This window comes from Leptosomus discolor, chromosome 16 (genome assembly GCF_034619465.1).
Source record: "Leptosomus discolor isolate bLepDis1 chromosome 16, bLepDis1.hap2, whole genome shotgun sequence".
NCBI classification, from domain to species: Eukaryota; Metazoa; Chordata; class Aves; order Leptosomiformes; family Leptosomidae; genus Leptosomus; species Leptosomus discolor.
In genome coordinates this window covers 14,736,158-14,763,874 of record NC_141406.1, presented here as the reverse complement: position 1 = coordinate 14,763,874, position 27,717 = coordinate 14,736,158, and the positions used below count along the sequence as shown (strand labels likewise).

Below are 27,717 nucleotides of genomic sequence, written 5' to 3'. Positions count from 1 at the left end.
CCACCGGCCCCTTCACCCCCGCCCCGGGGCCGGCCCGGCCGGCGGCTGCGCACTGCGGTTCTGCGCTCTCATCATGGCGGCGCGGGGCCATGTGCAGGACCCCAACGACCGGCGCCTGCGGCCCATCTACGGTACGGACCCCGCGGCCCCCCGACCCCCGTTCCCCCGGCCTGGCGGGACCCTCCGCCGCCGCTGCCTCAAGGGGTTACCCCAGTCCGCCTCAGCGGTGCCTGGGGACGGCGCGGAGCGGCCCGCCGGGCGGCCCGGCCCGGTAAGCGCTGGCTGCTTCCTCCGGCGGGGCCCTCCGCCCGCCCCGTCCCCGGCGGCGGGGGGAGCCCCGCTCTCCGCTCGGCGGGCAGCCCGCTCCGGGGGCCAGGGGGAGCGCGGTCCCGGCCGCCCCCCCGGAGGAGGCTCCCGGCCTCCCGCCGCCCCGTTCTCCCTCCTCCCCGGGGCTGGAAGCGGGAGTTTGGCCGGGCCAGGGTTGGGGGGAGGACGGACCCGGGCTCTGTCGCCACCGGGCGCGTTCCTGCGGGCAGCGGCGCTTTCCCCTGAGCTCCCCCCGCCGCCCCCCGGGGGGTGTCCCCGCTCGGGAGCCCCCCACCCGCCACCGGGAGGAGGCGCGGGGGGGGCGAATGCGGCCGCTCACAGGCGGTGCGGCGGGTCGGGGGGGGGTTGTGCCGGTCGCGGTCGGGGTGACTCCGGTCAGCGTTTGTTTCCTGCTGCGGCGAAGATTAATTCATAAAAGGAACAAGAGCAGTGACGGAAACCTTGAAGTTGAGGTGTTGTGGCACAGGCTAATTACGGCGTTACGAAAATTAATTGGGAGACAAGAGTGAAGTAGTTAGGAGGCGGCCTTTTTAAGAAATCCGTTGTCTTAAGCTATTCCCAAATATTTCCAGGGGTATTTCGTGTCATTGGGATTGCTTAAGAGATGGTAGACAAGCTTGTCTCTGTTTATGCAAATATAGAGAAGGAGAAAAGAAAAACGCTTCCCCAGGCTACGGTATTGTTTCTTCCCCAAAATTGAAGATTGGGTAGAAATTTCAGAAAATGTCCTCAGCTCTTTCAACACCAGGGGAAAAAAAAAAAAAAATCTCCCTACAAACACGTGGAGAGCTGCCCTCGTTTTGGGATGAGTGTGCTTAGGGAACATCTTTCGCAGCTGGGGCAGTGAGGATGGTGAGGTATAAACTGGTATCTGTGATGGGTTCAAGTGAAATGGAGGAAGAAAGTTTTGTTTGATTAAAAGTGTAATCACAGAGCGGCCTTAAAGCTCATTACATAATTATGAGCGCAGCTGTGCAGTTCGGCTTTATGTAACAATTTTAAGCTCTTTCCTTAGTTTTCTATACGTGCAGTGATTGCCATTTTTATTAACGCGCAATTATTTGTGTGGTGGCCTGTGTAATGTCTTAAATGTTCTAAAAAGACAAAGCTTGGTGAGTTCAACCGATACTGAAGCAGATGATGCTGAGCTGTATTTCGCTGTGTTCGTTTTGGAGAGCACGGCTGTTAGGGAGAGAGCTTTCAAACAGCTTTCTGCTCGTTCTGGAAAGGATTATCTGCAGTGTAAGGCTGAATTCAGGCTTTGGTGCTGCAGAACCCGAAATGAAGTGTGTGTCCTTGACAAGGTAAATACAGAACTTCATAGAAGTTACAAACTGGAGATGTGCAGCGTGAGGTCGAAGATCCGATTCTTGGCTTAAAACAGTGCCTTTCAGCTTGCACCGTGTGATTTGGTTACTCAGGATTCCTTGACAGCGCTGTTTATCTTTCATCTTGATTTGTTCTCCCTTCACCTGAAGGTCCATGTGTTGCGTTTCCAGCCACCGAACATTTCTCCCTGCAGACTTGCAACTAATACAGGCTGAAGTTTATTTTCCTTTAGCTTGAATTCTTTTGGAAGTTGCCAGCTACTTTGGCTTCCAACAAACTTACTTGTTGTTAGCTAAATACAGTCTTTTTATTCTGCTGCAGTTTAGAGAGGTTTGTGGTTTATTTGATTTACTTCAGGAGACCTAAAGCAGAGATCTTATCGGCCCAGTTGTTAAACAATCCAAGACAAGCAGTGCAGCGTGGCAGATAACTTGTGTGTCAGTGAACTGAGCAACACAGATCCTTAAATCAAGAAGTCTCTGCTGAGGTATGAAGAGATCACCAGGATGTTCTGTCCACAGTTTTGAAGTCTCTTCGCTGACAAATCCCTGCTGAAGTTTGAACGTTCAAGGCGATGTGCGGGTTTTCACGAGTTAAAATAGCCGCCTGACCCGTGTGAAGACAGTGTGTCACCGTTTCAAACTACGTTTTAATGCAGCCACACTTTGTTTTGGGTAGTGTGGGCAGGCTGCCTCGCTTGAGGTTTTGTCTGGATGGTCTCAGGAGCCCAATTAGCTCTGCTTTAAATCTGCAGCACAGACTTGGCCATGGAAGCAAATGTTAAAGCTGCCGAATATAAATCTCATTAGGATAGATGCATGCTTTGTACCATATACCAAGGAATTACTGAAGGTCACCTCTGCTCGATGAGAGAGTTCTCTCTCATAATGAGAACTACAGTCTTGACGAGAAAAAGATGCATAATGTAATTTCAGTTGACTGGCAGTGGCTCTCTTCGCAGTTTGGGAGAGGCCGGACCCTTCCCTGTTGGCACGTCAGGGCAGCTAAGCTTTTCTGCTAGGTGTCGGTTGGGAAGTATTTATTTTTGAGGGAGGGGAAGCACATAGGGGTCAGGTTCTAAGCTAAAAGTGCTTGCTTGTAATTGTCTAGTAACATGGTGATGCACTGTAGGTGAAGTTGAAGATTATAATATAGAGCTGAAAAAAGGATAAAACAGTCTCGTGGCAGGGGTTTTCCACAACTGGTAGTGGGATATCTCCCTAGGAAATAGTGAAGCTCTCCCTGGGAGCTAAACACTTTTGTCTTTAAAACCAGCCTGGTGAAAGCATCATGATACTCTGTTAGGGGACAGGTTTGCTCTGCCTGAAGTGTGGATCGTGTGGACAAGTAGGTCTCACTTAATGCTTTAATAGATTGCGAGTGCTCGGTTTCTGACCTGCTGCCTGTTAAAAGTCATTGCAAGTCTCCCAAAGGCAGCCCAGTTTAATTTCTGCTTTTACTGAAGCAAGGAGCCAAAGCTCCATTGCTAGCAAAGAGCTGTTGCTGCAGAACCTGCCCTATTATATGTCTCTTTTGTTGCTGTAATGATCTATGTGGAGTAATTACAAAAGCTTGTTTGTTTGAATGACTAAAGCTAGTGCAGCGAGGTGAATGCTTCATCTACAAAATGACACGTTTCCTGAACATTTGGCTTAGTAGTAATTGTACAAGGAAAATGCAGTTTGCACTGCTGGTCTAACAGCACAGTAAAATTAGAGGTGGCTTTCCAGAATGGTCTCATGTTCTGTTATAATACGATATATGTTGTTCTTACGCAGATTATCTCGATAATGGCAATAATAAAATGGCAATCCAGCAAGCGGATAAGCTGCTCAAGAAACACAAGGATCTTCACTGTGCAAAGGTAGGTGCGGTGGCAGTGCACTGACCTCGTCCGGGTGAGGCTACCTCTGAGGCTTGGAGTGCTTCGCTGTGCCTTTTGAGCGATGTCCGCGGCCTTCCAGTGTTTTCTGAACCCCCTGGAACATCTCGGGCTGTTCTGATTCACGCAATATGGTCTTTGCCTGAAAACCTCACCTCTTGATGAGGTGCTTCTAATGACTGGTCCTTAGTAAAACATAACAAGGGGATTTTGGAGGCATTTGCTCTTCAGCTTCTCGTTCGCTGCCCTCCTTGCTGTGCCCCTGTGGGAGGGAAAGGAGTTCTGTTCCTCGGTTTTCTGAACGTATGGCCAGCTTTCTGCTCTTCTCTTTTTCCCTGTGGGTTTTCCTCTACAGCTCATACCACTTCTACATTTTGAAAGCTTCCCAAGCTGAAGCAAGTGTCATTGACCTGAATCTCCTTTATGTCAGTTCTCTCTGGCCAGTTATTGAAAGAAAATTGGCAGGACTGGTCAGTTGTCAGCCTGCAGGTGGGGAGAACTGAGTGGCAGCCGATGCTTTGGTGCAGCCCATGGGTTTGTTCAGAAATGAGGAGCCGCCCTACTCGATGCAGCTCGCGTTTGGAAGTTTTCCTCTGCAGCCATATGGATTGGAAGCTTGCTAAAACCTGAAGTTCTGTAGAAGTAATGAGGTGGTTGAGCGAAGCCTCTCCTGACCAGGAAGGAGAGGATTTTTGCTGGTAGCTGCCAACTGTGTTTCTAACAGCTGCCTCTGTGTTGTGTCAATAGGTTCTAAAGGCAATTGGCTTGCAGAGAACTGGCAAGCAAGACGAAGCGTATGCTCTGGCACAAGAAGTAGCAGCTCTTGAACCCACAGATGATAATTCCTTGCAAGCACTCACTATTCTTTACCGGGAAATGCATAGACGTAAGCTTTTTCCTTTGCCTCTCTTAAAAATCATAATTATTTACATTCTTCCAGAAGTATGTGACCCACAGTTTCATGGGAAACGTGCGAAGTCCAGGTGTCATGTTATTAAGAGACTCGGAGAATTTAAGTGGTGCCTGTTATAAATGCCTCTGAGGCTCTGGTGATCACTGTGAAGCAAAGAACCTTATTTCGGCTTCTCTCATTACCACGATTGTGTATGCAGTTCCTAAATGAGTGGCGTGCTAATAATCATCCATCACAGTCAGCCCCTGCGAGTTCGCTTTTTAATGAAAGCCACTGGAATTTGTTGTCCGTGTATGTAGCAGGGATGACAAATGGCACGGTCTGGGGTTTGGGGGGTGCTTGGTGCTGTGAGACCGTAGTCGAGGGGTTCAGGCCTGAGGGCGCTGTGTGACGAGCAGAAGGGAGATCCTGCCCTCTCCGTTTGACCACGTTGGCTTTTTCGATACAGCTCCTTGTAGCGATACGGTATTTTAAAAATGCTGAATTGGGAATGTCTGAGTGACAGAGTAAAATTGCATGTGCTTTTCTGAAAGAAGCCAGACCTTACCTACTGCTTATCTACAGCTCTAAACAGTTGTTGTTTCTGGCAGCTGCTTGTGGTTCTTGGTGGTGGTAGCAGCAACGTTTTCTGTTGAATTGCTGGAGCAACAGCAATGGGGTGAAACAACTTCTGTAGAAATGGATATTTGGTGTCAGTCTGCAATATAGCAATTGCTTGTGCTCTCCTCCTTTGTTTCTGTCTAGATGTGGGTGTGTACGTAGATGTGGAGTTAAAGCGCCATTTCTTGAATAATAGGAAATTTTTGTGTGTGTGTGACTTCAACAGAAACAAACCCCTGAGAATGTCAGAAGCCTTTCTGTGATTCTAAGCGACTTGCCTGAGCGTTAAGCGCATGTTTCTGGCTTTTAGGTTTATAACTCAGAAGGGAAATAGTGGGTGTTGGGCGCGTCCACTTTTGGTCCTCCTGCAAGAAGATTGTAATTAGATGTTTTATGTGTGTGTGTCGAGGTCATGTAAACTACGTGAAAGACAAATTACGTTTATTTTTCTAATACTACACTGAGATGTTGTATGTGTAAAGAAAAAAAAAACCAACCTGGAAGGGTGAAAATGTAAGGAAGCTTTGTGTATTATAATAGAAGTATTTAGTCGTCATAGAGCTATTATTAAAAAGTACAGTGTGAAATATTTTACTTACTAAGAATACTAAAGTAGGCAATTGGGAAATGACAGGATATGACCAACATAAGTAAATCTGCAGTAACAGTAACTAATTTGGTACTGGGCTCTGAAAACGCTCTGTGTTTTGATACGTAATTCACGTGGGCCAGTCATTCTGCCAGGAGCAAAAATCTTCATTCAGTTTAGTGCTCCGAACTAGAGAAACTTTCTTCAGAAAAAGACTGAAGTGCTTCTGAGCAGTTCAGTTGTCGCTGTTAACTCTGTTTTGAGGTTGGTTTGGTTGGGGTTTTTTAAGCACTTTCTTCCTTTGACTACTGTTTGTAGTGCTTGGGGTCTTGGGGGAGAGAGTAGCGTTTCCGTGGTTGGTGAGTGCAATTAGATTACTGTTCAGCGTATCGCTGATGCTATCTATAGGTAGCTGTGCTTTAAAATTATTCACAAATTTGTCTTAACTCGAGCATCTGGTTTTGGTTTAGCGGAACTGGTAACTAAACTTTATGAGGCAGCTGTAAAGAAGGTTCCCAACAGCGAAGAGTATCACTCTCATCTCTTCATGGCCTATGCCAGGGTTGGAGAATACAAGAAGATGCAACAGGTATGATCAATAATTTGTGTTCTGGTCATTTTAAGGTGTCTTTTTCTGTTAATCTTGCTGGTGGTGCCTTTTCATGTTAGAAGTAATCTTGCAGAACGCTAAGCTGGGTTAATGCAGAAGTTATACTCTGTTAGCTGTCACAGAAAGGCTTAAAAGACCATTATTGAGGGGGTGGGTTGTCTGAAGACATGCTTTCTTTACGTGGGACAGGACAACTGTGCCTTCTGTGTGCATGTCTGGTCTGATAGAACACGTTTGGTTGTTTTGAGAGGTTTTTATCACTGTCTTGAACGGTACGGTGGCTGCATCTGAGGCAGTGTATTATAAAGGAGTCCTGGAATAGATGGAAAAAGATCTAGCAAGAGCTTCTGAGCCGTGTTTTCAGACTTGATTTACTCTGTAGGGTGCAGTTATCTTTGGGAAGAGTAATCTTGCCCATGCTCTTGCGTCTGGAATCTGACATATAACTAGGCTTGTATTGGTTGCAATTCAGTGCAGAAAAGCTGAAAAGCACTTCCTTTAAGTGCATCTTACTTCTCAGTTGGCAGAACAGCGTCATGCTGGTTAGTTTTGTTTTCGTCCCTTCCGAATTAGGTGCCTGGAGAATGCCTATAAATGGAAGATTCTTTTCAAAGCATGCGTGCTCGCTCCTCTGTATAAAAAAGCACAGAGACCAAGTAAATGAGTCCTAAACTCCCTCTTGTTCGCACTGTGTTAAGATGACTTGAATTTTTATACAAGTTTGGTTTAAATAACTAGAAGAAAATGTTGAGCAGAAGTGTTACTCCCCGTTGTAGCTCAGCTTGTGTGCTGTTTGGGTTCAAGCTGTAGACAGGGGCTAAGTTATTAACGTACATGAAACTACAAGCCTCGTATGACAATCTAAACGTCAGAGACCAGACTGTGTGTTAGTGGTACTCCTGTCTACAACCACGAGTGGAAGAAACACAGCTCTTACACAGATATTTACAGATATTTATCGCTATCTTACAGATAATTATATTTAACATTTATGTGACCTTTTGTACATTTAAAATGCCTACACAAACATCTATCTAGTTACATTATCCAGACACCGTCAGAGTAGGATCTTGCAGATTGGCCTGTGAATTTGACCGAAGGACTTAGAGATGCAAAGAGTGCGTGGATGCTAACTGGTTGGAGAGTGACAGTAAACCTCAGCGTCCTGTGTTCTGGGGCATTTCAGCTGAAAGTACTGGAAAATGCAAACAGAGACTGCAGTCAGGAAATGGGCACGAAAGTCCATCTGTGGTAGTAGACTGTATCTTACGTAGCTTCTTAAAATTAATTACAGATTTTGTATGGGTAAAAGTAGTGTCTTTCATTATACACAGGCACTGGAAATCTGTGAGAGAAATGTGTGAATAATTTTCTGTGTTAGGCTAGAGAATCTTGACTGTTTGGGCTCTGCTTTGACACAGCCAAGCTTTCAGCTGGAGCATTGCTCAACCGCTGCTTTGCACGTATAGGTGACCTCACATGTTGGGTATCTGAGTGTGTGTATGAAATGAGTGTTGAAGGGCAGCTGCTTATGTGAGGGAGGCACGTGCTTTGGTGTGCCTTTTAGCACCGACTGAGCTGAAAATCGGCACTGGAGATATCCGCCTCACTCCTAAAGAATAAGTCTTCTGCTTCCTGATGTAGTTACCACTTCTAATTAAAGCTGTCATCTGTTTCGGCAATCGTACACGCACATGCTCAGTGCTGTTTCTTGTCAGACCTACACAAAGTACTTGATCTCTGCAACATTTCCACCCTCTGTTTTCTTCCTCTTTAGCAACGTATGTTCGGTTATGGAAGGGCTCATGGGCTGGTAAAGGTCTTCCCATCTAGTTGCTAATTGTGTGTTGTCTGCTGCCATCGTTGCTGCCTAGCTTGTCATGAGAGCTTATAAACAGATATATTTCAGGAATGATGAAACTTTGTCTTATATTTTTCAGGCTGGAATGGCACTTTATAAGATCGTGCCCAAAAATCCATACTATTTTTGGTCTGTGATGAGCCTGATTATGCAGGTGTGTACAGTGTTGCAAACACATTTGACTTTCGCTGCAGGTATAGTGCAACTATAGAAACGTTCTGAATGAAAATATTAGGTTATTTTAAGTAAAATGTGTGTTTGAACTATTTCTGTATGATGCTGGGAGAAGAACTGGGCCCTCCTTAAGTAGCACTATTGATGTGGTGCAGAATGAATGCAGCAGTGTTTTCATAATGCAGCTTAACCAGTCTGCCTTACCTCGTTTATACGACGTAAATCGTTTTCTCATCTGGACTAGTACCCGACTGTCTTTTTAGGTGGAGAGCTAGTGAGTAAACCTCAAATACCAGCAGCCCCTTAGGCAGAGCTGTTCCTCTCTAACTGGGTTATAAAGGCGATAGGAGGAAATAAAGGCGAGCTCTGGACTTTGCATGTCTTTAAGGCTGCAGCAGGCCTGCTGGAATAGGCAGCAGACGAGCTGTGCTGCTGTTGTGGAGATCGCAGGTTCAGGCACTAGTCGGACAACCCGACCGAGCGTTGGCCGGACAAAAAATAAGCACGTTGTCTAAAATACCGTGCCGTGGAAAACACAGACGTGTTCTTGCTGCGTGTTACATGCCATGGGTATTGTGTGCCTCGATGCGTGAATCTCTGGACGGTGTAATCAAGAGTGAGCTTTCCCCTGTAGCACTCGGTTTATTGCTGCCTTTTAACGGAGCGCTTGCTCTCTGTGTGACAGATGGCAGCTCTGAATGTGTGCTTTGGGGTGGGGGGGATTGAAGCACCTGGGTTTTGTGGGTTTTTTTTTTTCCTCTTCTAATGTGAAAAAAGCAGCAGGTGGGACAACACCAAAAGTTGATGAGCTGTTAGAATAATTCTTCTCTTCCTTAGTCTATTTCGGCGCAGGATGAAAACCTCTCCAAGACGATGTTTTTGCCACTAGCGGAGAGAATGGTGGAAAAAATGGTGAAAGAAGATAAGATTGAAGCTGAGGCTGAAGTAAGGGTTGCAGATACTTTCAGCTTAATTTGAACGTTATTGAGAGAAGGAATGCACTGTTGAAGGGAGTTGATTGTTTTAACAGTTTTCCAAGATAATAAACAGTCATGTTCTGGAAGTAAATGTGAATGTAGTGGAACAGAAGGAAAACCGAGAGCAGGGGGTGGAGAGGGATTTAGAATCGTGTGGCCAAGGAAATTTTTTGGCATTTGATTTGACCGATGAAGTACTTGGGTTTGCTCCCTGGGAGGCCCCAAGAGAAACTTCAGGACTGAGAATGGAAAAAAGACCTAAATTCCTGAATGTTCCACCCTCTGGGATGCTAAAGATAGCTTTGCAGGCCTGGCTATCTCCTATTTCTAATGACAGTAACACAAGCCACTTTATTTCTTGGCACACCTGTGTATGGTTTTACTAGCAAATTTCATTGCCGTCTAATCTTTCTTTTAAGGTCGAACTGTACTACATGATTCTGGAACGTTTGGAGAAGTATAAGGAAGCCTTAGATGTTGTGAGAGGAAAACTAGGAGGTAACTTATCTGTCAATGAATAACCACAGTTGTCTGGAGGACTTGTCCACTGATTCCAAAAAAAAAAAGGCTGTAAGAAGCCTGATTCTTCTCACCAGTTTCAAACATTGATGCAAGCTCTGGAGGTGCTCTTGTGCAAGCTGGTTCTACCCACCTGTGTGTGGTATTTAAGCGTTACTCAGTGCTGAGCTTTGCAGCAGTATGCTGAGCAGTAGTAGACCAGTAGCATGTTAGTTTGTTGTAGCTGCCATCTTAAAAAATTCCAACTCTCCTACATTTTGGAGTAGTCTTTCTGCTCATTAAAATACACTTGCAGTTTTAAGGAACTGGGATACAAAGGTTTCCATAGGAAATCTGTCCTTTCTGTCCTTTGAGGGCCTCTCTGCTGTTCTCTTACACTTAGTTTTGCGTCCTGGGCTATAATAAGAAGCTTTATGCAGAAAGCAGAGAAGGAAATGCATTGGTTCAATAAACTTGCCCTTCTGTTTTTAATTTAGAGAAGCTGACAAGTGAGCTCCAAAGCCGCGAGAACAAGTGTATGGCAATGTACAAGAAGCTGCGTAGGTGGCCGGAGTGCAACGCGCTGTCGAGAAGGCTGCTGCTGAAAAAGTGAGATTATATTTCTGCAGTCCTGCTGAAAAAACTGAAGAAAAATTCCTGGCTGGTTGTGAATTGCCTTGTTTAGTGGCTTTTGTAAATGGTGGTTAAACCAGCAGAACATCAGAGGATCTCAAAGCATTTCCAAACGGTTGCTCTCCCAAGGCTGAGGAAAGGGGCAGCAGATGGAGCGTTAAAGGGACATGGTGAAGGTCACAGGGAGAGTCAGTGTCGGGGCTGTAGTTGCTTCTTTTTGAAGGCTGACTTTAGCGACACGTTAGTGCAGTAAAATTTTGGTTACCTCCTTATTTCTAAAGGCTGCGCTGGTTCTCCGGCTCTAACTTTGATGGTGGGAGAGGAGAAGAACTGCATGTACATTTAATTTTCTGGAACTTCATTTCTCTCACTTGGCCAGACTTTATACTGGGAAGTGCACGTACAGCTTTGAACAGACGCGTCAGGAGAGAGCACTGTAGTGTCATCAAATCTGTCTCTTGGAACTGTCCAGAGAGATTTGTTGTTTGCTTTTTGAATTGCCCTAATAATCTTAAAAGTTAAATACAGAGGAGAAACTTCTACCTTAGCATTTTGTGGGAATATTAATGAGCTCTGATTGGAATGTAAATGTTAAGAGGAGAGTTTGTAGCTTGCCATAATTCTTTATTGAAGTTGTTTCCTTTAATACATTTCAAGAAATTCGGGATGATGGCATTCTTGAGATGTGAGACCTTTTCAAGGAGAAGTGATCTGATTATGGTTGTTTTTTCTGCAGTGTGAATATCCGCTGTTCCTCAAATTCAGCTTTTGCAAGGAATGGACTTTTAGAAGTGATGTACTGTTTTGGCAACTCCCTAAATTTTGTTCTGTACCTGATTTTTGTTTCAGCTCAGATGATTGGCAGTTTTATATAACTTACTTTGATTCAGTGTTCCAACTCATTGACGAATCCTGGACACCTCCAACAGAAGAAGAGCAGTAAGTTAGCGGTTTTGCTGTGGATTTGTTTTTTCCTCGTGCTACAGCAAATTGTTTGCATTCGTACATTCAGTGCAGCACTGTCTGCCTCTTTGGGTGACTTTTTGATGTTAGACCCCGAATGATGTGTTCTCCCTGCTTTGTTTTGGAGGCTGGCAATAGTTTATTGGAAACAGCTTTTTAAAGAGGGGTTTGCACACTATAGAACTCTTCCAGTTCATATTTTCCGTGGTAATTTGAGGGAGAGAATCCATCTCATGCCAGATTTCCTTAAGAGTATCCTGGGAGTATGCTGAGCTCGCGTTATCAGTGCCCTAGCAATGGGAAAAATCAAAGAACCTTTTGTCTCTTTAATTGCACAGCTCTTTGGAAGGAGAGGTACACTATTCTATAGAGCAAGCTGTGAAGTTCATAGAAGAAAGGATAACAGAAGAATCTAAGAGCGCACGGCCACTTCGGGGACCATATTTAGCTAAACTGGAGTTGATCAGACGTTTGCGATCCAGAGGTTGTAATGATGAATATAAACTGGGTAAGAGCCGCTGACGGGGTGATGAATTAATCTTTTGGAGAGAGAACTTGCACTTGGAACGAGCTCTTTGCTAAATCACTGAGTTAAAGACAATGTCTGTTATGAAAGTGTACATGCTGTTGTCTGGCTGTAAACGCTTTTGAAAGCGTTAGAAGATGAGCCTTGAGGAAGGGCAGGTCGTTCCAGACTGCTCCAGCGCTTGTACAAGCAAGCAGGGAAATTTTTCAAAAGGACCTGTGGGATCTGGGCGCGTATGGTCACTGACGTCGTGATGAAATGTGCGTTCCCGATGCGCTGCTTTTGTGGAAGGTCCTGCTGTTACCCTGTAATCTCTGGGTGGGTTTTCATTTCCTTTTTTTTTTCGCAGTAGTACCAGGTTTTGCTTTCTCAAAACTTGCATTTAAAGGTCTCATTTAGGGAATCAGTGAAGGAGATAATGTGATTAGAGCAACATCTGTGCTACTTACTGGTTACTTTTGTATTTCCTTCCAAAAATAAGTTACTATTAGATAAGCAGAGGCTGTATGTGCATGCCTGTTATGCTGAGCTCTTATCTGCCAGCGAAGCTTGAATGAAGCTCTTGGGGCTGGGTTTTTTTTATGTGTCCTTGGTTACCAAAGACGTTGAGCCTCTCTTAAAATCTGCAGTAGTGCAGCTATCCATTTTCTAGATCGCTATGTAATCTCACAGGGAAAAAAAGAAAGCATTACCAAAGGTTTCTCATAGTGATTTTATAGATTCAGCTTTTGATGGAGCATATTAAAAAGATGAGCTGGCCTTTTTCCTAGGTGATCCGGAAGAGCTAATGTTCCAATACTTCAAAAAATTTGGGGACAAACCCTGCTGTTTTACTGATCTCAAAGTATTTGTGGATCTCCTCCCATCCAGCCAATACACAAAGGTAAGGGATAATAATGAAGCAGGGGCAGGAACTGCACCACTTGTTTGCACTCTGGTCCCTTTATCTTAAAATATCTATGGTCATATCAAAAGATGGGAAACATCAAGTTTTTACCTTCTGTTTGAAATTCAGAAAACTCTTTGCACTGTAGAAAATACGAGGAACATCTGAATACACTGAGCAATTCCATTCAGAGGGTTTTTACTGGAGACTAAAAACTACGTTTGATCCTGCGGAGTCTCGGACCCAGATGCAGTATTTGCTGGGCTTTTTTTATTACGATTTCAAGGTGTCGGGGTGCTTTGAGATTGTCTTGGTTGAATTCTCCTCTTTCCCTTCCCACCCATCACTTGTTTCTCCCATTAATGTTATGTGTTTAATGGGAAAAATCTGCTCCTCACCCGATGCAGGCAGGGTGTCACGGAGATGTTTTGCTTGGCGCCGCTGCAGTGCCGAAGAACCAGCACGCTGGTGCTGATCAAGGGGTGAACGAGAGACCTGTGGCAACTTTTCCAGATCTGTTTAACTGAAAAGACTGTTTGTTCAGAGTCATGAGCAGCTCGTTGAATGACTTCAGCAGCTGGGAATCCTGTCACTCACCCCATTGTTTTTCTAAGCTATTGTGTAAAATTATCGGAGCTGGGGAGGGCTGGACAGAGAATCCTGGATCAGCCAGAGAATGTTGATAAAATGTTGGTAAACAAAGTGTAGATAGTGGTGGTGGTCCTTAGGTTACTAAAATATTTTTTCGACTGATAATGCAAGCTCATCTCACAGCCTTACTGCTAACGAGGGTGATGGCCCTGGCATGTATGGGTTGCTGCTGATATTTTGTGTTAAGAGGTGTGGTTTCACCCCACTGGCAAGAGATGTGGTCAGAAGGCTGTTTAACTCGTAGTTCAGGAGATAGTGATACCATTGCAAGGTAACCCTGAAGTACTGAACAGGTTTAATCCTGACTTTCCAGGAAACAAATCCTAAACCTGGAGCAGGAGGGAATTCTATTTAATAATAACAACTTAGGCTATGGTTTTGTCACAGTGCTTGTAAAACCATGACCTTGAATAAATTCTCTAAAACTTTCTGATTGGCCTTAAAACTGCTGCTGATTTAGTGAATACTGTGTCATACTGATGTAGTAGAAGGTTTTCCCAGGACACAGCTGTCTTCTGGCTGTTGTGTCTCTGAAGCAGGCGTCTGCAGCAGTTTAACTTGGCTAGCTGAGGAGGTGTAACGGTGCTGAAGCGCTGATGAGTTTTTAAAACCTGGAACTTTAAGTTACTTAAAATATTTATAGATTGTCTTTAGGTGTATTCTTGTTTCACAGCAAAAGATGCTGAAGGTCGTTGTAGCCCAGGTAAAGTAGCAGGGTCACGCTGAGGCTGGACACAGCTCGGGGGGCTCAGTCTTTAAGAGTTCTGAACAGCGTTACAGTGCAGTAGCAGAGAGTATGGCAGTCTTGCTGGGCCACTAGACGCGCAAGATACTCCAGAAATAATCGTGACATCGGTCTTGATTTCCTGGAGGCATCAGCCTAGTGATTTGGTTGATCTGGCTCAGCATGGCAAAATCTCAAACTGAAAAGATTTATTGCCGCAGTCTCTGGGAACAGTGGAATTTGGGTGCATGCCGCTGTGTGTTCCTCCTGTCTGGCCGTCATGCTTTTTCCCTCGGGCACGTGTTTGATGCAGTTCTTATGTTTCAAGACCAAATGCAGTAAAGCTGAATTCATTGCCTTTAGCTCAGGTTTAAGTTTGTAAATTCTGCTGGATTTTAGGGCAACAAGTAACTGCTGCCTGGCCCTGACTATGTTGAGAAGTCTGCTGTCTTCCATTAAAAGTGTAAACAACGAGAGGCTGCTTTTCTTACAAATTAATTCAAATAATAAGTCATTAATCAAAGATGATGACCTCACTGAGTACAGTGCATTACTTCAGAGCTGAAAGAAAATGCAATAGCTAGTACAAAACCACAATTTCCTGGAAGTGTGCTGTGAAACCTTTCAGTAACTCATTATTTTAATTGCATATGTTATTACTGTGAGTGTTAACAGGTGCTTGAACTCCCTTGTGTGTCGATGTATTGGAAACTTGCCTGTGATTTATTTTTTAACTCCATCTGTTTGATGAAACTTACTGAAAGCTATCGAGTGCAACCAGAACTGCGTGCTCAGTGCCTTTCAAACAAAAAGTTTAAACAAAAATAAAAAATAAATTTAAGCCAGCTCTTTAACCACGGATTTCAGTGTGACATCAGGGTTGATGCTGACGTTTCCACCTTGCTTTTCTTCTCTCTTGATTTGAGGCAGGAAATGATGCCTTCCGTTTGTGCGGTCCCAGATGCCCTGCAGAATTTAACAACGGGGTTTCTCTTTCAGTTCATCAGTCAATTGCTGGAAGTAATCCCTCTGTCGGCAGCAGCAGAGGGTGAAATCGCACTGCCTGCCGATATCAAAGCTCTGCAGCAGCACTTGTGCGTGGTGCAGCTCTCGAGATTGCTCGGTATCTATCACGCCATGGATAAGAAGCAAAAGCTGACTGTGGTCCGGGAGTTGATGTTAAGATACCGCCACGGATTGGAGTTTGGTGAGAAAAATCTTGAAACTAGTGCTCCATCTCACTTGCGGCTTTTTTTTTTTTTTCAGGGGGGGCAGAACAGCACAAACACTGATGGCAGCCGTTGTGCTGCTAGATGATACTTTGCTTTCTTCTTTATGATTATATCCTTGGATATACCCAAATTATCTGTTTCCTTTTATTTTTTGTCTTTTCAATTGTGTATCTTAAAGATAAATAGAATCGTAGGATCATTTAGATTGGAAAAGACCTTTAAATCACCGAGTCCAACCATTAACCTAACACTGCCAGTGAGACCTTCCTGGGCAGTTCAGATGGTACATTCATATCTTTGCAAAACTGCCTGTGCCTTTAAGCAAAGCCAGGCATTGCCACTGGTGTGCATAGGACAGATACACAGGCAAGAACATTAATTCTTAAATCTTGCAGTCGTAGGAGAGTCTTTTCTTCTTCTAGCAGGTGTCAATGTACAAAGTGGCCCAAAGTCCCCTCGTGTGATGCACAAATGCAGCACGTATACAGTTGTTTCAGTTTTTAGGACAACTCTGGATTTTATAAATTAAGCTGTGGTTAATGTCTGCCAGCTCGCCGTGTCATTTGATCATGCTGACAATGTGAGAAGCAGCTGCCAGCGCTATCAGAAATTGAAGGGCAACTTTTTTTTTTTCTTTTTAGGGAAATCTTGTTTGAAAACTGAATTGCAGTTTTCAGATTATTACTGCCTGCTTGCAGTTCACCTGCTGCTTGATCTGTGGCTAGAAGGTATGTTTCTAAACTTGTCTTGCTTGATATCACTCTGGATGGATGTGGTAGGGAGACTGTCGCTGTGGCCAGTGTGTACCTGGCATGGCTTGTTTGGTCCAGAGCTTTCTGGGTTTTTGCTCTCAATATGAGGTATTTCAGAAGTCCAGTTGGTGTTTGATCTGAATCTCGCTGACCCCTAAAGGGATTTAATTTTTCTGATTAATTCTTGTAAGTCCTGGCAGAGCTTTGCTGATGACTCTCGCAGCTCAGTGCTGGCTGTCTTCAGAAGCTTGTTCCGAGCTGCCAGTGTAGGTAATGTTTTCTCTCCCTTTGCATGAGTTCTGCTGACAACTCCTTTCTGATAGCAGAGGTGTTCTGAGAGCTTTTTTTTCCTTCCCTGGCATACTTTGTCTTTTGGATCCCTTGCTTCTAGACTTTCTGCTGAGACCTGTTGCCCTGTCTTGAGTATTCCTGTACTCTACACCTTCTCTGCCTGTTAGTCTCCCAGGCCCACAGAGGCAGTCTCCTGTGGTGGCTGACCGTGGGCACTGCTTGCGTTCCTTCCCTTCACATAGTTGTCAGTTATGCCTTTGTCTTTTCCAGGGAAGATTTAGTCTTTAACCTGAGTAAATCCATGGTCGGGTTCCTGGCAGGTCACTGGTGGAGCATGGGCTCCTGAGTTCCCAGCTCTGTGCCGCTCTCCCTTGCGTGATGCTTGGGGGAGCTCTATTATAAGCTAGAAATCCTGCGCAGGCCGGGACTCGTCAGGGAAGGTCACTTCTGCAGTGGGCTCGTGTGCGAGGGCTGTGCTCTATACGGATGTGAGTTAGATCTTCCCAGTGAAGAAGTATTCCTCCACCTTTCCCTCAGAGAGCAGCTGTAGTGCTGGAGTGATGGTTTACGGGCAGCAGCGTGGCTGATGGATGCCCTCTGCAGGGTTAAAGGCATGTGACCGTTTTGAGAGGTAACTTGAGGGAGGAAGGAAGCTTCAATGCCGAAGTGAACTGTGCTGTCAGCGTTCGGTGCCTCTCTCTGATCACGCGTGTCTGTGTTTTATCTTTGTCACCAGGTGAAGAGACAGCTGTGTGGCAGTGCCTAGCTCTCTTAGAAGAAGGGTTATCTCATAGTCCTTCTAATGCTCAGTTTAAATTGCTGCTCATTCGAATCTACTGCAGGCTTGGTGCATTCGAACCTGTTGCAGAGCTCTATTCCAGCCTTGATGCAAAACACATACAGCACGACACCATCGGGTGGGTAGTATATACTGAGAATAATTGGTGATGGTGACCCTTCAGTAACCAGTCCTGACATACTCGGTTTCCTTTGCTGCCGAGAGTTAGCAGACCATCAGATTTTCATGCGGTGTTGTGCAAAAGTGGTTTGGAGTTTTGTGAGAAACATCTGCTGTAGTATGCTCCCGTCTTTTCCTGTGTGATTTCAGAGTATTGACCAGGGGGAATCTGAAAGAAATTTGTGAATTGTGTGTCTTGATGCCAGCCATAGCTTGGTGTTCCAGCTTGTGTTATTGCTCGGCAAAGCTTGGGAGCACTAGTTAAAACAAGTACACCAAATGTTCAAGCCTCGGTTGGTGTGTTTCTGGGTATCTCATTAAGTAAAGCTCTTGCACGCTTAACAAGGTGGATGGAGGAACTCCAAGCCCCCACATACTGGTTTTAAAAATTTAAGAATTCCTTCCGTTACTTTTAAAAGCTTAAATTTTAATATGAGTGTTGTGAATGCCCTATGTTAAATCTCCAGACATCATGAAAGCTACAGTTCTCTGTTCAGAGCTGTGTTTGAAATTCAGGTGTCCCCAGGGTTGTGTGCTGATGTTTGACTTGGGCTGTGTTGTGTTGCAGCTACCTTCTGACGCGCTATGCAGAGGCGCTGGGCCATTATGCTGCTGCATCCCAATCCTGCAATTTTGCACTCAGGTTTTTCCACTCCAACCAGAAAGATGTAAGTTGAAAGAAACTTTTGTGTCTTTATAACAGAGCAGTTTGTCAAGATGCCTTACAGAAGTCTGCGCCCTCTGTAAGGGCTTACGGGAATGTAGTGGTCCGTAACATGATAACAAAGAGGAATAATACTTGCAACTTTGTGTTGCAGTAATTTGTAGTAATGCTTGCCTTAATCTGTGTGTTTCTCATTACAAGAATCTGTAACTTACTGTTGTTTGGGGTTTTGCTTTAGCTTTCTATTTATAAAAGCCAGTTTTAATGCTCAAAATGCTCAAAAAGCTCAAAAAACCAGGTATGATTACTTTTAAATGAATGGATTGTGATTTTTATGGAGTAATTTAAATGAAATGTGACAAATAGATCCTGGTGTCGTACAACTTCTAGCGTTTTGGAGAGTCCTACAGCAGCCAGGGATGGTGGGTCAAGACAGCAATGACATGCTTACGAATCCTTTCTGGTACAAGCACCTAAGCAGCGTGTTTTAGTGGTGGCCATCCTGGGCACACAGGGATGGTGGGGAATGCACATGGCTTGAAAAGGTAGGGAATGCAGAAGGAACAAGGTGGGAGGATTTCAGAGGGGAAAAACAGAGTCTTGAAGTCTTAGCTTCCCTGAGGGCAGAGCAGAGCCCACGACTGGCCGTGTTATTTTGAAGCGATAGGATTGAATTGCAAAACCTGGTCTTGCGCTAACGGGAATGACCTGTTTGGTTTATGTAGTTCACCCCTAAAAGCCAAGTGAACTAAAAGAATGTTGTCTTGAATGAGAGTCTTGGGCCTGGAATGGAGGAGATACTGAGGGGAAAGAGGCTGAATTCCTCCAAAGAGATCAGGTGCTTCCTAAAACACACACCATGCCCATGGCAGTCGCATGCTTGTAGCTTGCTGATTAGCAACTGTACTTGTCAGTGGTCTTACTTGGGAAGTACACTGTGATGTACATGCTGGTACATTCACAGGGAGAATATAAATTCTGTTTCAGAATTCCCATGGAGTCCATGAAAAATGGGCTAGGTAGGAGAACAGTGGAACAACACATTTTTGAAGTCTTGGTGGAAATATCTTGGGCAAATAGGAACGGAAAGAGTCCAAAATTGTGGCAGGGATATATATGTCTGTCAGTCCACCCCCCTAAAACTTGCAAGGCAGTCCCATTCTGAGAAGGGGGAATATATCCTGTATATTTGTATTTTACAGTTTGATCACCGTTGAGAGGTAGGTGAAAAAAAAAATTATTTTTACTTTACTTTGTAAGAAATAAAAGTGTAACTCCAGTTGTAACTCTTCCAGTCAGCTGCTGGCTAGGTTGAATCCAGGGGCTCTGCAGTCATACAGCTCGTTCTCCTGCTGTCCCAGCAATAGATAAAGACACAGGACTTGTGTGGATGAATACTAAAGATGCTCGCGCAGTGACCCCTCAGGAAAAGGACCCTTGCTTTGTTGGCAGCCCGGGTTGTTCTTCTGTACAAGTTGCCGTTTACCTGTGCCCAGAAGGTGGATGCTGAGTTACTGTGACCTGTGTCTGACAGAGAAATTTTACTGTAGGGATGCACAGAGGAGCACGTGGATTGTACGATGGGAGCTCGCTCTTGACCGCTTCCCTCACCTGCGCGTTGTTTGAGCGCTGATTCTGCTTGTTAAGAGTCTCTGGACTGCTGGGTGCAAGGTTTTGTGCTGGAGTGAAGCCTGGATGCAGACAGCTTTCTTCGACGTGTCTAGTGTTGGTAGTGGCAGCTTTTTTTTTTTTAATGAGGAGTAACTTACTCAGTCTCATTTAAAAGTCATTCAGTGGATGCTAATGAAAAGCGTACCTGGAACCAACCGTCTGAATAAAATGCACGGCTGCTGGGTGCCAGGTGAACAAAGTGATCCAAAAAAAACTATCAGATGTGATTTGTCTGCTTGGGAACACTGCTTTGTAAAGCATCAAGAAATCATCTTTCCCTGGAAAACAATCTGAAGTAACTTCAGGTGTGGTGACTTCGGAAGAAGGTTATTTTCTGATGTGAAGGATAAAGGTGCTTGTGGCAGAGAAGAGCTGATGGTCTCCAGTAGCTCAACATCTGTACATGGACGAAGAGAGCCACGTTCCAAGTGCTGTTGCCAGGAAAATGCTTCACGTTCCAGAAATCCTGAAAAGGCAGTGCCTGAATGGTCCGACCTGCCTCGCTATTACACCTTAAAAGGTTGAAATCGCAAAAGGGACAAAGTGGTGCCATCAGTTTTATCTACTTCTTCATGCTACAGGATAAGAATGTGACTGGAACCCACTCGCATCGTGTCTCATCTTGGAGACAGAGTATTGCAACCAAAGGACCGTGAGCCATTGTTGATCTCGGGTAGCCAGAGTGTGTTCTGGACACTTGCAGTGGTTATCACCTTAAGATCCTTTTAGTTGGGAAATGCATCAAAAAACATACTCATTTGCAAATAGAGTCCTTTAAACCAACCGTGAGGTGCAAATTGCAGGAGGTGAAGGCTTACTTCAGGGTGCTGTTCACCCAGGACGATGCCCTGACGAGAGTGGAGCTGAAAAAAGCGATTCCTTGCTATAGGACATGTCGCAAGTATCGCAAGGGCAGAGTCTGCTAGCAGTTTCTGTGCTGCTGTGGTTCTGCTGGGGTTGCCCCTTCATATTCAGGGTCCTGGTACCAGCTTCCCATTCGAATCCCGTAACAGCATTGAACTGCAATGTTAAAGGAGGACTATCCTTCAAAAGTTACCTTTTTACATGGTTTCACATACTGCCTGCTCCTCTCTGGGTTGAGGTTTAAGGTAGCTGGAAGGTCCGCTGCAGCACAGAGAACATGTCCTGCGGCACGCTGTGCGTGGGACTCTGCCTAGAACAGGACGTGTGGGGTATAAACGAAGAGGTCCGGCGCAAAAATACAGCTATGGATTCAGACTGATTGCTTTGGATAAATACGTTTTCCTTCTGACTTGCTGAACTTAACAGCCTGGAGGGAGTCCTGTTTAAGAGTGGGTCCCATGAGTAACAGCCATCTAGGATGCTGTGCGATCCTGACGTAGTATTTCTGCTCTGGGAGAGGATGCCAAGGACAGGGAGGAGAGAGAAGGTAGTGTTGCTATATTTGGCCAAAACTAAAAAGGCAACTTTATCCTTCTCAAGATAGTCCTCCTTTAAATATGCAGAACCACCAGTAATCTCTCTAATTTTCTTGTGTCCGTCCGTCTTTAATTTCTCCAGATACTGCAGGCAAACAGAACACCAACATGTCCTGTGGGGATTTAAAAACCACGTCGATGCAGTTGAATTAGCACCCATAGCGCAGTCCCGCAGCCTGACAATGAACTCTGCAAGGCTGTTTATCAGAGGGTATGTTGTTGAATATTTGGCATATTTTTTTCATACAGTGCAAGTAACCAAATTCCTTAGGAAAAAGACAGAGCTACCTAGAGGACATTTCTTATTTTAAAGGGGGAAAAAAAAGGCGGCTTTCATCTTTTCGTGCTAGCTTCTAGCCTCTCGGAGCCTTCCAGACAGGTTGAGTCTGTTAGTACCATATGAAGATCAGTTAACCAGGGACCTTTTTCAGTGCATCTCATCTTCAGTGCATTTCATAATCTTGTTCAGAAGAAAATACTCAATTTACCAGAATTTCTCAATTGCAGAGTAATTCTGATGTAAAAAATACAGCCATCTGTCTTGACTGGGAGCATAAATTGTTCACTCTGCCTCTACGGTTAGAACTTTTCGTTAAAATATAGCACTTGTTTGCGGCTCCTTCGTCACACAGATCTTCTGGAGATTGCTTGGAGTGGTGTGAAATACTAGTTGTGTGCCTTGTATTGCTGCATTTCCTCAGAGGGGAAGCAATCCCTCCCATGGACCCTGAGAGTTTCCTTTGGTGCATAGATTGTATTGTAACGTGTATACACTGCACTATCTTGTGATACTGTATTTGAAAATCTAATAAAAAAGTGAATAAAAAAAAAAGTGTGAGTAATTTTTTTTTTTAATCTATGTTGTGGTAATGTGATGCACATCCAAGTCAGTTCCAGAAAATCTGGGGTATATTTATTTTGCCTGAAAGTACTTCTGACAATGAAACAATGATTTAATGATTTGAACAATGCATCTCAAAAAAAGGAGGGGACAAAAAAACCCAACCCTTCCAAAAGCATCTCTCCCCTCTAAGTATTTTTCAGTATCACTGGTGACAGCAACATGATGTTTCTTAGCATGGTTTGGTTATTAAATCACGCTGCCCCGTGGAGCATCTGGGCATTCTCAAAGCAGAAAACTGCTGGAGTGACTTGGACAAGCAAAAGTGGAAGCTTTTCCCGGAGACTGAGTATCTGCCAAATTCTGTACCTCTGGGTTAATGAAAACCACAGAAATGCAATTTCTTGGCAGTGCCCTTATTAAATTCTGGTTGTTCTGACTTTATGGAAGTAACTAATACAGAGATGATGTGTGTTTTCTTCCAGACCTCAGAATATATCATTCAAGCCTACAAGTACGGTGCATTTGAGAAGATCCCAGAATTCATTGCGTTTAGAAATAGGCTGAACTCTTCCCTTCACTTTGCGCAAGTTCGCACCGAGCGGATGTTGTTGGACCTCTTACTTGAAGCGAATATGTAAGTACAGCAGTGATAAGTGCAGCACCTCGCACGTGGAAAAAATGGGAGATTTGTGCATAGGCAGAAGAGGGGCTGAGTGAGACCCTGGAGAGCTGCGCCTGCAGCTCTTTGGCAGAAACCTGTGCCTCTGCCTCTAATTTGCTCTTCCCTGCAGCGTCCCTGGCAGCACCCTGTATGTGTAACATGAGCGAACAGTAGAGAGTGTGGTCTGTTGGCGAGCTGTTTTCTGTTTCCAGAGAGGAAACATTTGATTGTTGTTTGTTCTTACGTGCAGATCAACCAGTTTAGAAGAAAGTATAAAGTCCATGAGTCTGAGCCCAGAGGAGGATGACATTCCATGGAAGGATTTGCGTGACAACAGAGACCTGACGGTGTTGTTTAACTGGGATCCGAAAGACAGGTGAGTAGAAATATCCTCAGCTGTAGAGTCACACCTTTTCCTGGCAGCACCCATGGCAAAGAAAATCCTTTCAGGGCAGCTGCCCTATTTAAATGTTCTCTAGGCTGGCTAACTGCAAACTTACCAAGTGTCACTTGTCACTTCTAGCAGTGCTGCCTTTTTACATATTAATACAGTTTTCTGAATTTCTGACCACTCTTTCCTCTTCATACAGTATTTGATAACTTTGGGTAGGCTTTTGTACCTGAGCAAAGCTTGCTACTTTGCAGAATTGAAGAATTTGCCTGAAAATGTTTGCTTTTCCCTAGGGACATTTCTGAAGAACATAGGAAACTCTCACTGGAGGAAGAAACCGTGTGGTTGCGAATCCGGTCTTTAACTTTAAGGCTAGTAAGCGGACTCCCAACTCTTAGTCACACTATTCAACCAAAGAACTCTGAAAAGACTGCAGAGAATGGCGTCTCATCCAAGATTGACACCATTCGATCCCTGCTTCAGCAGCTGGAAGCGGCAGTGGATTCAGGGAAGAAGTTTCTAGAACAAAAAATTCAGGTACCCGTTAAGGAAAAAGCTATCCCCAAATCTTAAATGAACATGAATGCAAGCAGAGAAACTGAATGCATCTTGTAACATCCAGCAGGCTGCAGAATGCACTTAACTGACCCTGTGTTTGTAGTGTATGAATCTGAGAGGTGTGCCAGAGAGAAACACTGTGTTCTGGATGAGGAAAAGCTGCAACACCTTTATCTTTTTCTTTGCTTCTTGCCTAGTATCCTGTCCTTGGCCCTCCTCCTACCCGAATGGCTGGCTTCTTCAGTAATGGCAGCTGTCAATGCCAGACTAGCTTGTTTTATCTTGTTAGTGATATTTATGAACTAGATACCAATGGCTTAGGTAAGTGTTTGAGGGGCAGGGGTTTAACTAGATTGTCATGGCGTGTGGTGGGAGGGAGCAGGACGGCTCTCCGTTAACTTTGAAAACTACTAGGCATGGGGTAATGTTGACCCAAACTGTGTTAACTTAGTGTCATTCAAAAAGTTATCTGGGAGACGATCCCTTAATTTAATGTTTTATGCGAGTCTTCAGTTTTGTACGGTGTATGTTGGTGTAATACTGGATCCTCTTTGAAAGCAGTTGCATTTGCTTTTGACTGATAACGCTAAATTACATTGAAATGCCTCTTGGTTTTCTGGAAGCAGAAAATACACAGACTTGTAGTTTATAACTACGTTTTTTTTTTCCTTTCAGAAGATTCAGCAGAAATCCAGGAAAGAATAGGGAATAGTTTCAAGTCTTTAGTAGAACGACTAACAGGTAACTAGTAACTCAAGAATAAACACTGGTAGCTAAGATGGTGCTCTGAGGATGTGCTGCTGAGTGTGCTGCAGCTATGGGGAGTGTGTTAATGCATCTGCAGACCCCTTTGAAAGGTCCTGGAGAACAAGGCTGAGGTTCCCCTTGGCTTGTCTGATCAGGAAGCTGTTGCATGCCACGGAATGTCATTGTGTCCTGTCATTTCGCTGCCTTGCAGCCTTGTCTTGGCGACTGTTGTCTCCTGGTACTTGGTCCAGGTGTGTTAATAAGTGGTGTGCAGGTACTGTCTGTCATGAAATGCAGTTCAGAGGGCTTTAGAGCTGGACCTTCTGAAGAGGCTTTGGCCAAAGTTATCATTTACTGCTTAGTGGTTGGTCTTCTGACAGCTCTGCACACTGCCCCGACATGCACACTGTACAGAAAATGCGCATTAAGTTGATCTGTGTCCTGAATAAGGCTTTTCTTTTTTTTTTCTTTTCAGACTTGTTCATTAAATGTAAAGGTGACTTGATTGAAGTCAGAGATGGCACCTTGAAAACTCATCCAAACCTGTTAGAAAATCTAGTCTTCTTTGTTGAGGTATTTTTTTTTCCTTTGTAAACTAGAACTTTTGGAGTACTTTAGGGTAGAAATGTTGGGACTAAAACATGGTGGAAGTTTTTTGATCTCAGTCACTCATGAAAGCAGAGTTTTTTGATGCATATTCTAACCACTCTGAGCCTTATCAGTAGGAACACTAGAACGAAGAAGCCTCCTGTAAGTGCAACTTAGAATATACGTGTACCTTTTTTCCAGACGGTCTCCATTGCCCTGTGGGTATCGAGTTACTGTGACAGCGTCCTCCGACCTTTTAAATCCAACCTGCAAAAAAAGAAGAAGAAAAAAAAAGAAAGCAGTGTAGCTATGGTAGAGACAATATTCCTTTCTTTTTCTCCCCCACCCCCAATCCAGCAGCATATTTATACTGAAAGGAAAAACAGGGTAGATAACACGTTAGTAAACTGGTTTTCATAAACTTTGCCTTGTAGAGGCTGACGTGGGTTACTCAGTACTGATTGTTGAAAGTCCTTTTCTGTTTAAAATCAAATGGTGATGTGCCACACCTCTGCCATCACGTGACAGCTTTTTAATAGGAAACACAATTGGGAGTATCGCGGGCTGTCCTGCCTTGAGTGCACCGCAGGAAGCTCATTGCTGGTAGTGTTGATCTGGGTAGGTAGATTACAGCTTGGCACTGGGGGGAAGGAACAGAGCGATAGACGTTACCAAGTGAGTTGTCGTGTAGGATAGTCATGTGAATGGGCATTCATATCTCTTTGTACATTAAAACTATGTGTTTGTTTCTATAGCCACCTGTATTTACACATTTTCTGGATTATGTTACTGAACTACAGACATTGACTTCCAATGTAATAGATCACATCAAAGGGCTTGAAATAATTCTGACTGCACTAAAACTTGAAGAGCTGTCCCTCAAGGACACGCTGCTTTTACAGGTAAGAACTCACGTTGTTGTTTGGGTGCTCTGTACGTTTGTGTGACCGATAACAACCCGTACGTACAGGCCTGTGGGATAACTCTGTTGAAAGCTTCTTTTCACCAAATTGTTTTACTGGAAGGGGAAAAAAAAGGAATACAAACAAACAAAACCCACCTGTTATGACTGACTTCATTGCTCTTAACCACAGGTTGCGACCAGGCTGCTAGAAAGCTTAGTTGTAGAGTGGTGAGTTAGGGGGGCTTTTTTATAGTGACACAGTGACTTTGGCTCATCTGATGAGCTCCAGCTCACTGCAAAAATAATCTCAAAAAAATGAGATCTGAACACAAGAATTCTAAAATACTTTCACTTTGTGTGGTATATTAGTGAAGAAAAACTGATGGTTTTAACGTTATTTTGTTGTCCGTGATACGAGTTACTCTATTATCTATCGTACATGCCATGATGGATGCAAAAGACTTATTCCAGGAAACATGTGAGATTCACCTACTGCTGAGTAGTTACTTCCCTGGAAACAATTACTTGATCTTTACAGAACAGCAAGTGGCAACTTCACCCCCCCACACACACACACCCCTTGGCTATATTGGGAAAACCAAAGGCAGGAGTAGGAGGCACTGCATGTGCCAAACCTCACGCCAAATTCGGACACGTGAAACACGGGCCTAATGAGGAAGCTTGACTTTTTAAGCTGCTGCCATCAGATAGACGAGTGAATGTTACTGCCATAAGGGATGTTCTGTACTTGCTATGAATGGATTTGTTTAAAACAGTGGTTGAGATCCTGAAAGTACCTTTGAAATCAGAGCCCAACTAAAAAGCCTAGAGGTGGCTGAAAGCACAGAATTGGAATTTCCTTCATGGTGCTCTTGAAACAGAGGTGGGGATAAAAGGTGCAATGCGGCAAAGCGGTGGAATAGGCATCATCTTCTGGTATGCAGGGGAGAGGGGCTGAGGGAGTGGTGAGTCGTGCTCCTTGTCAGAGAATTGCAGGTTCCAGGGTAAAGGTTTGAGAGGAGAGTTGTCTCCTCACCAGTTCTAATTTGGGGGGTGGGAGAGACTGAGTAAGGAGAAAGCACAGGCAGGAGCTGTGTCATAGGCATGTCTGAAAACTGCACATTAAAGGCAGTTTCATCCCTTGGGGAAAGCTAGGTGCCAGTGTTGCTGAATCGGTGACATCCAAACCTGTCCCAGGCTCACTGTGGCTTGGAATTTGGTGTAAAGAGTCTCTTGGCTGGTCAGCATTCATTTGCTGTTTGACTTCAGTTCTCTGCTGAAGAAATTTGCTACTTTAATAGATGCTGACTAAAATAAAATGCTATGTGCACACTCAGCCGCAAGTATTTTGCACAAGGATGCTTCCAGAAGTTTTGATGAAATGTTCATGTGTTACCAACCCTGTCTGGGCAATACCAGTACCTGCAGGAATTACTGCTGCTGAGCAGGTGCTGCTTATTCTGTGCTTATTCACTGTGTCCTCATGAATTTCTTCTCAGTGTTTGAGGTGATGGGCAAAGTTTTGACAGGAGGAAGTTTAAACAGTTGCTGCAGAGTGAATGATTTCTCTTTTGCGTTTTGCAGGAAGAAAAAAGGTTTACAAAGACTGTGCAAGGGAAGGTCCAGAGCAGTTACCATCACTCAGTTCAGGAAATTGGAGAGCTGCTGAAAAAGAGACTCGATACCATTAAAAAACTAAAGATTTGAGAAACACATCCTTGACAGACTCCACAGGGGAGTGACACCAGAGTCCTGGACAGAAGCAACATCCAATATACCATCACTTTAATCCAGAACTTCCTCATAATGCATGAAGGACTTCAAATCATAAAACAATTTTTTTAGGTATTACA

At 44.4% G+C, this 27,717-nt stretch overlaps 1 protein-coding gene across 1 annotated transcript; it reads left to right on the top strand.

Moving 5' to 3' along the window:
- The first annotated feature begins 73 nt into the window (after nucleotides 1–73).
- Nucleotides 74–27,717, top strand: NAA25 (N-alpha-acetyltransferase 25, NatB auxiliary subunit). The gene is made up of 24 exons (XM_086474232.1): nucleotides 74–131; nucleotides 3,435–3,520; nucleotides 4,286–4,424; nucleotides 6,111–6,229; nucleotides 8,191–8,265; nucleotides 9,123–9,230; nucleotides 9,682–9,760; nucleotides 10,258–10,369; nucleotides 11,243–11,332; nucleotides 11,695–11,864; nucleotides 12,653–12,765; nucleotides 15,143–15,350; nucleotides 16,017–16,103; nucleotides 17,155–17,335; nucleotides 17,945–18,044; nucleotides 22,498–22,649; nucleotides 22,927–23,052; nucleotides 23,361–23,604; nucleotides 23,823–23,946; nucleotides 24,301–24,366; nucleotides 24,848–24,945; nucleotides 25,162–25,272; nucleotides 25,716–25,862; nucleotides 27,449–27,717. Exons 1-24 carry the CDS (start codon nucleotides 74–76, stop codon nucleotides 27,569–27,571), a joined length of 2,916 nt encoding a protein of 971 aa, XP_086330358.1. The 3' UTR covers nucleotides 27,572–27,717.

Bases quoted from the DNA above. Each gene is read 5' to 3' on its own strand.
- NAA25 (XM_086474232.1), top strand. From the start codon at position 74: ATGGCGGCGCGGGGCCATGTGCAGGACCCCAACGACCGGCGCCTGCGG. The intron at 132-3,434 runs GTACGGACCCCG...GTTCTTACGCAG, and splicing joins GCGCCTGCGGCCCATCTACG to ATTATCTCGATAATGGCAAT. The intron at 11,865-12,652 runs GTAAGAGCCGCT...CCTTTTTCCTAG, and splicing joins TAATGATGAATATAAACTGG to GTGATCCGGAAGAGCTAATG.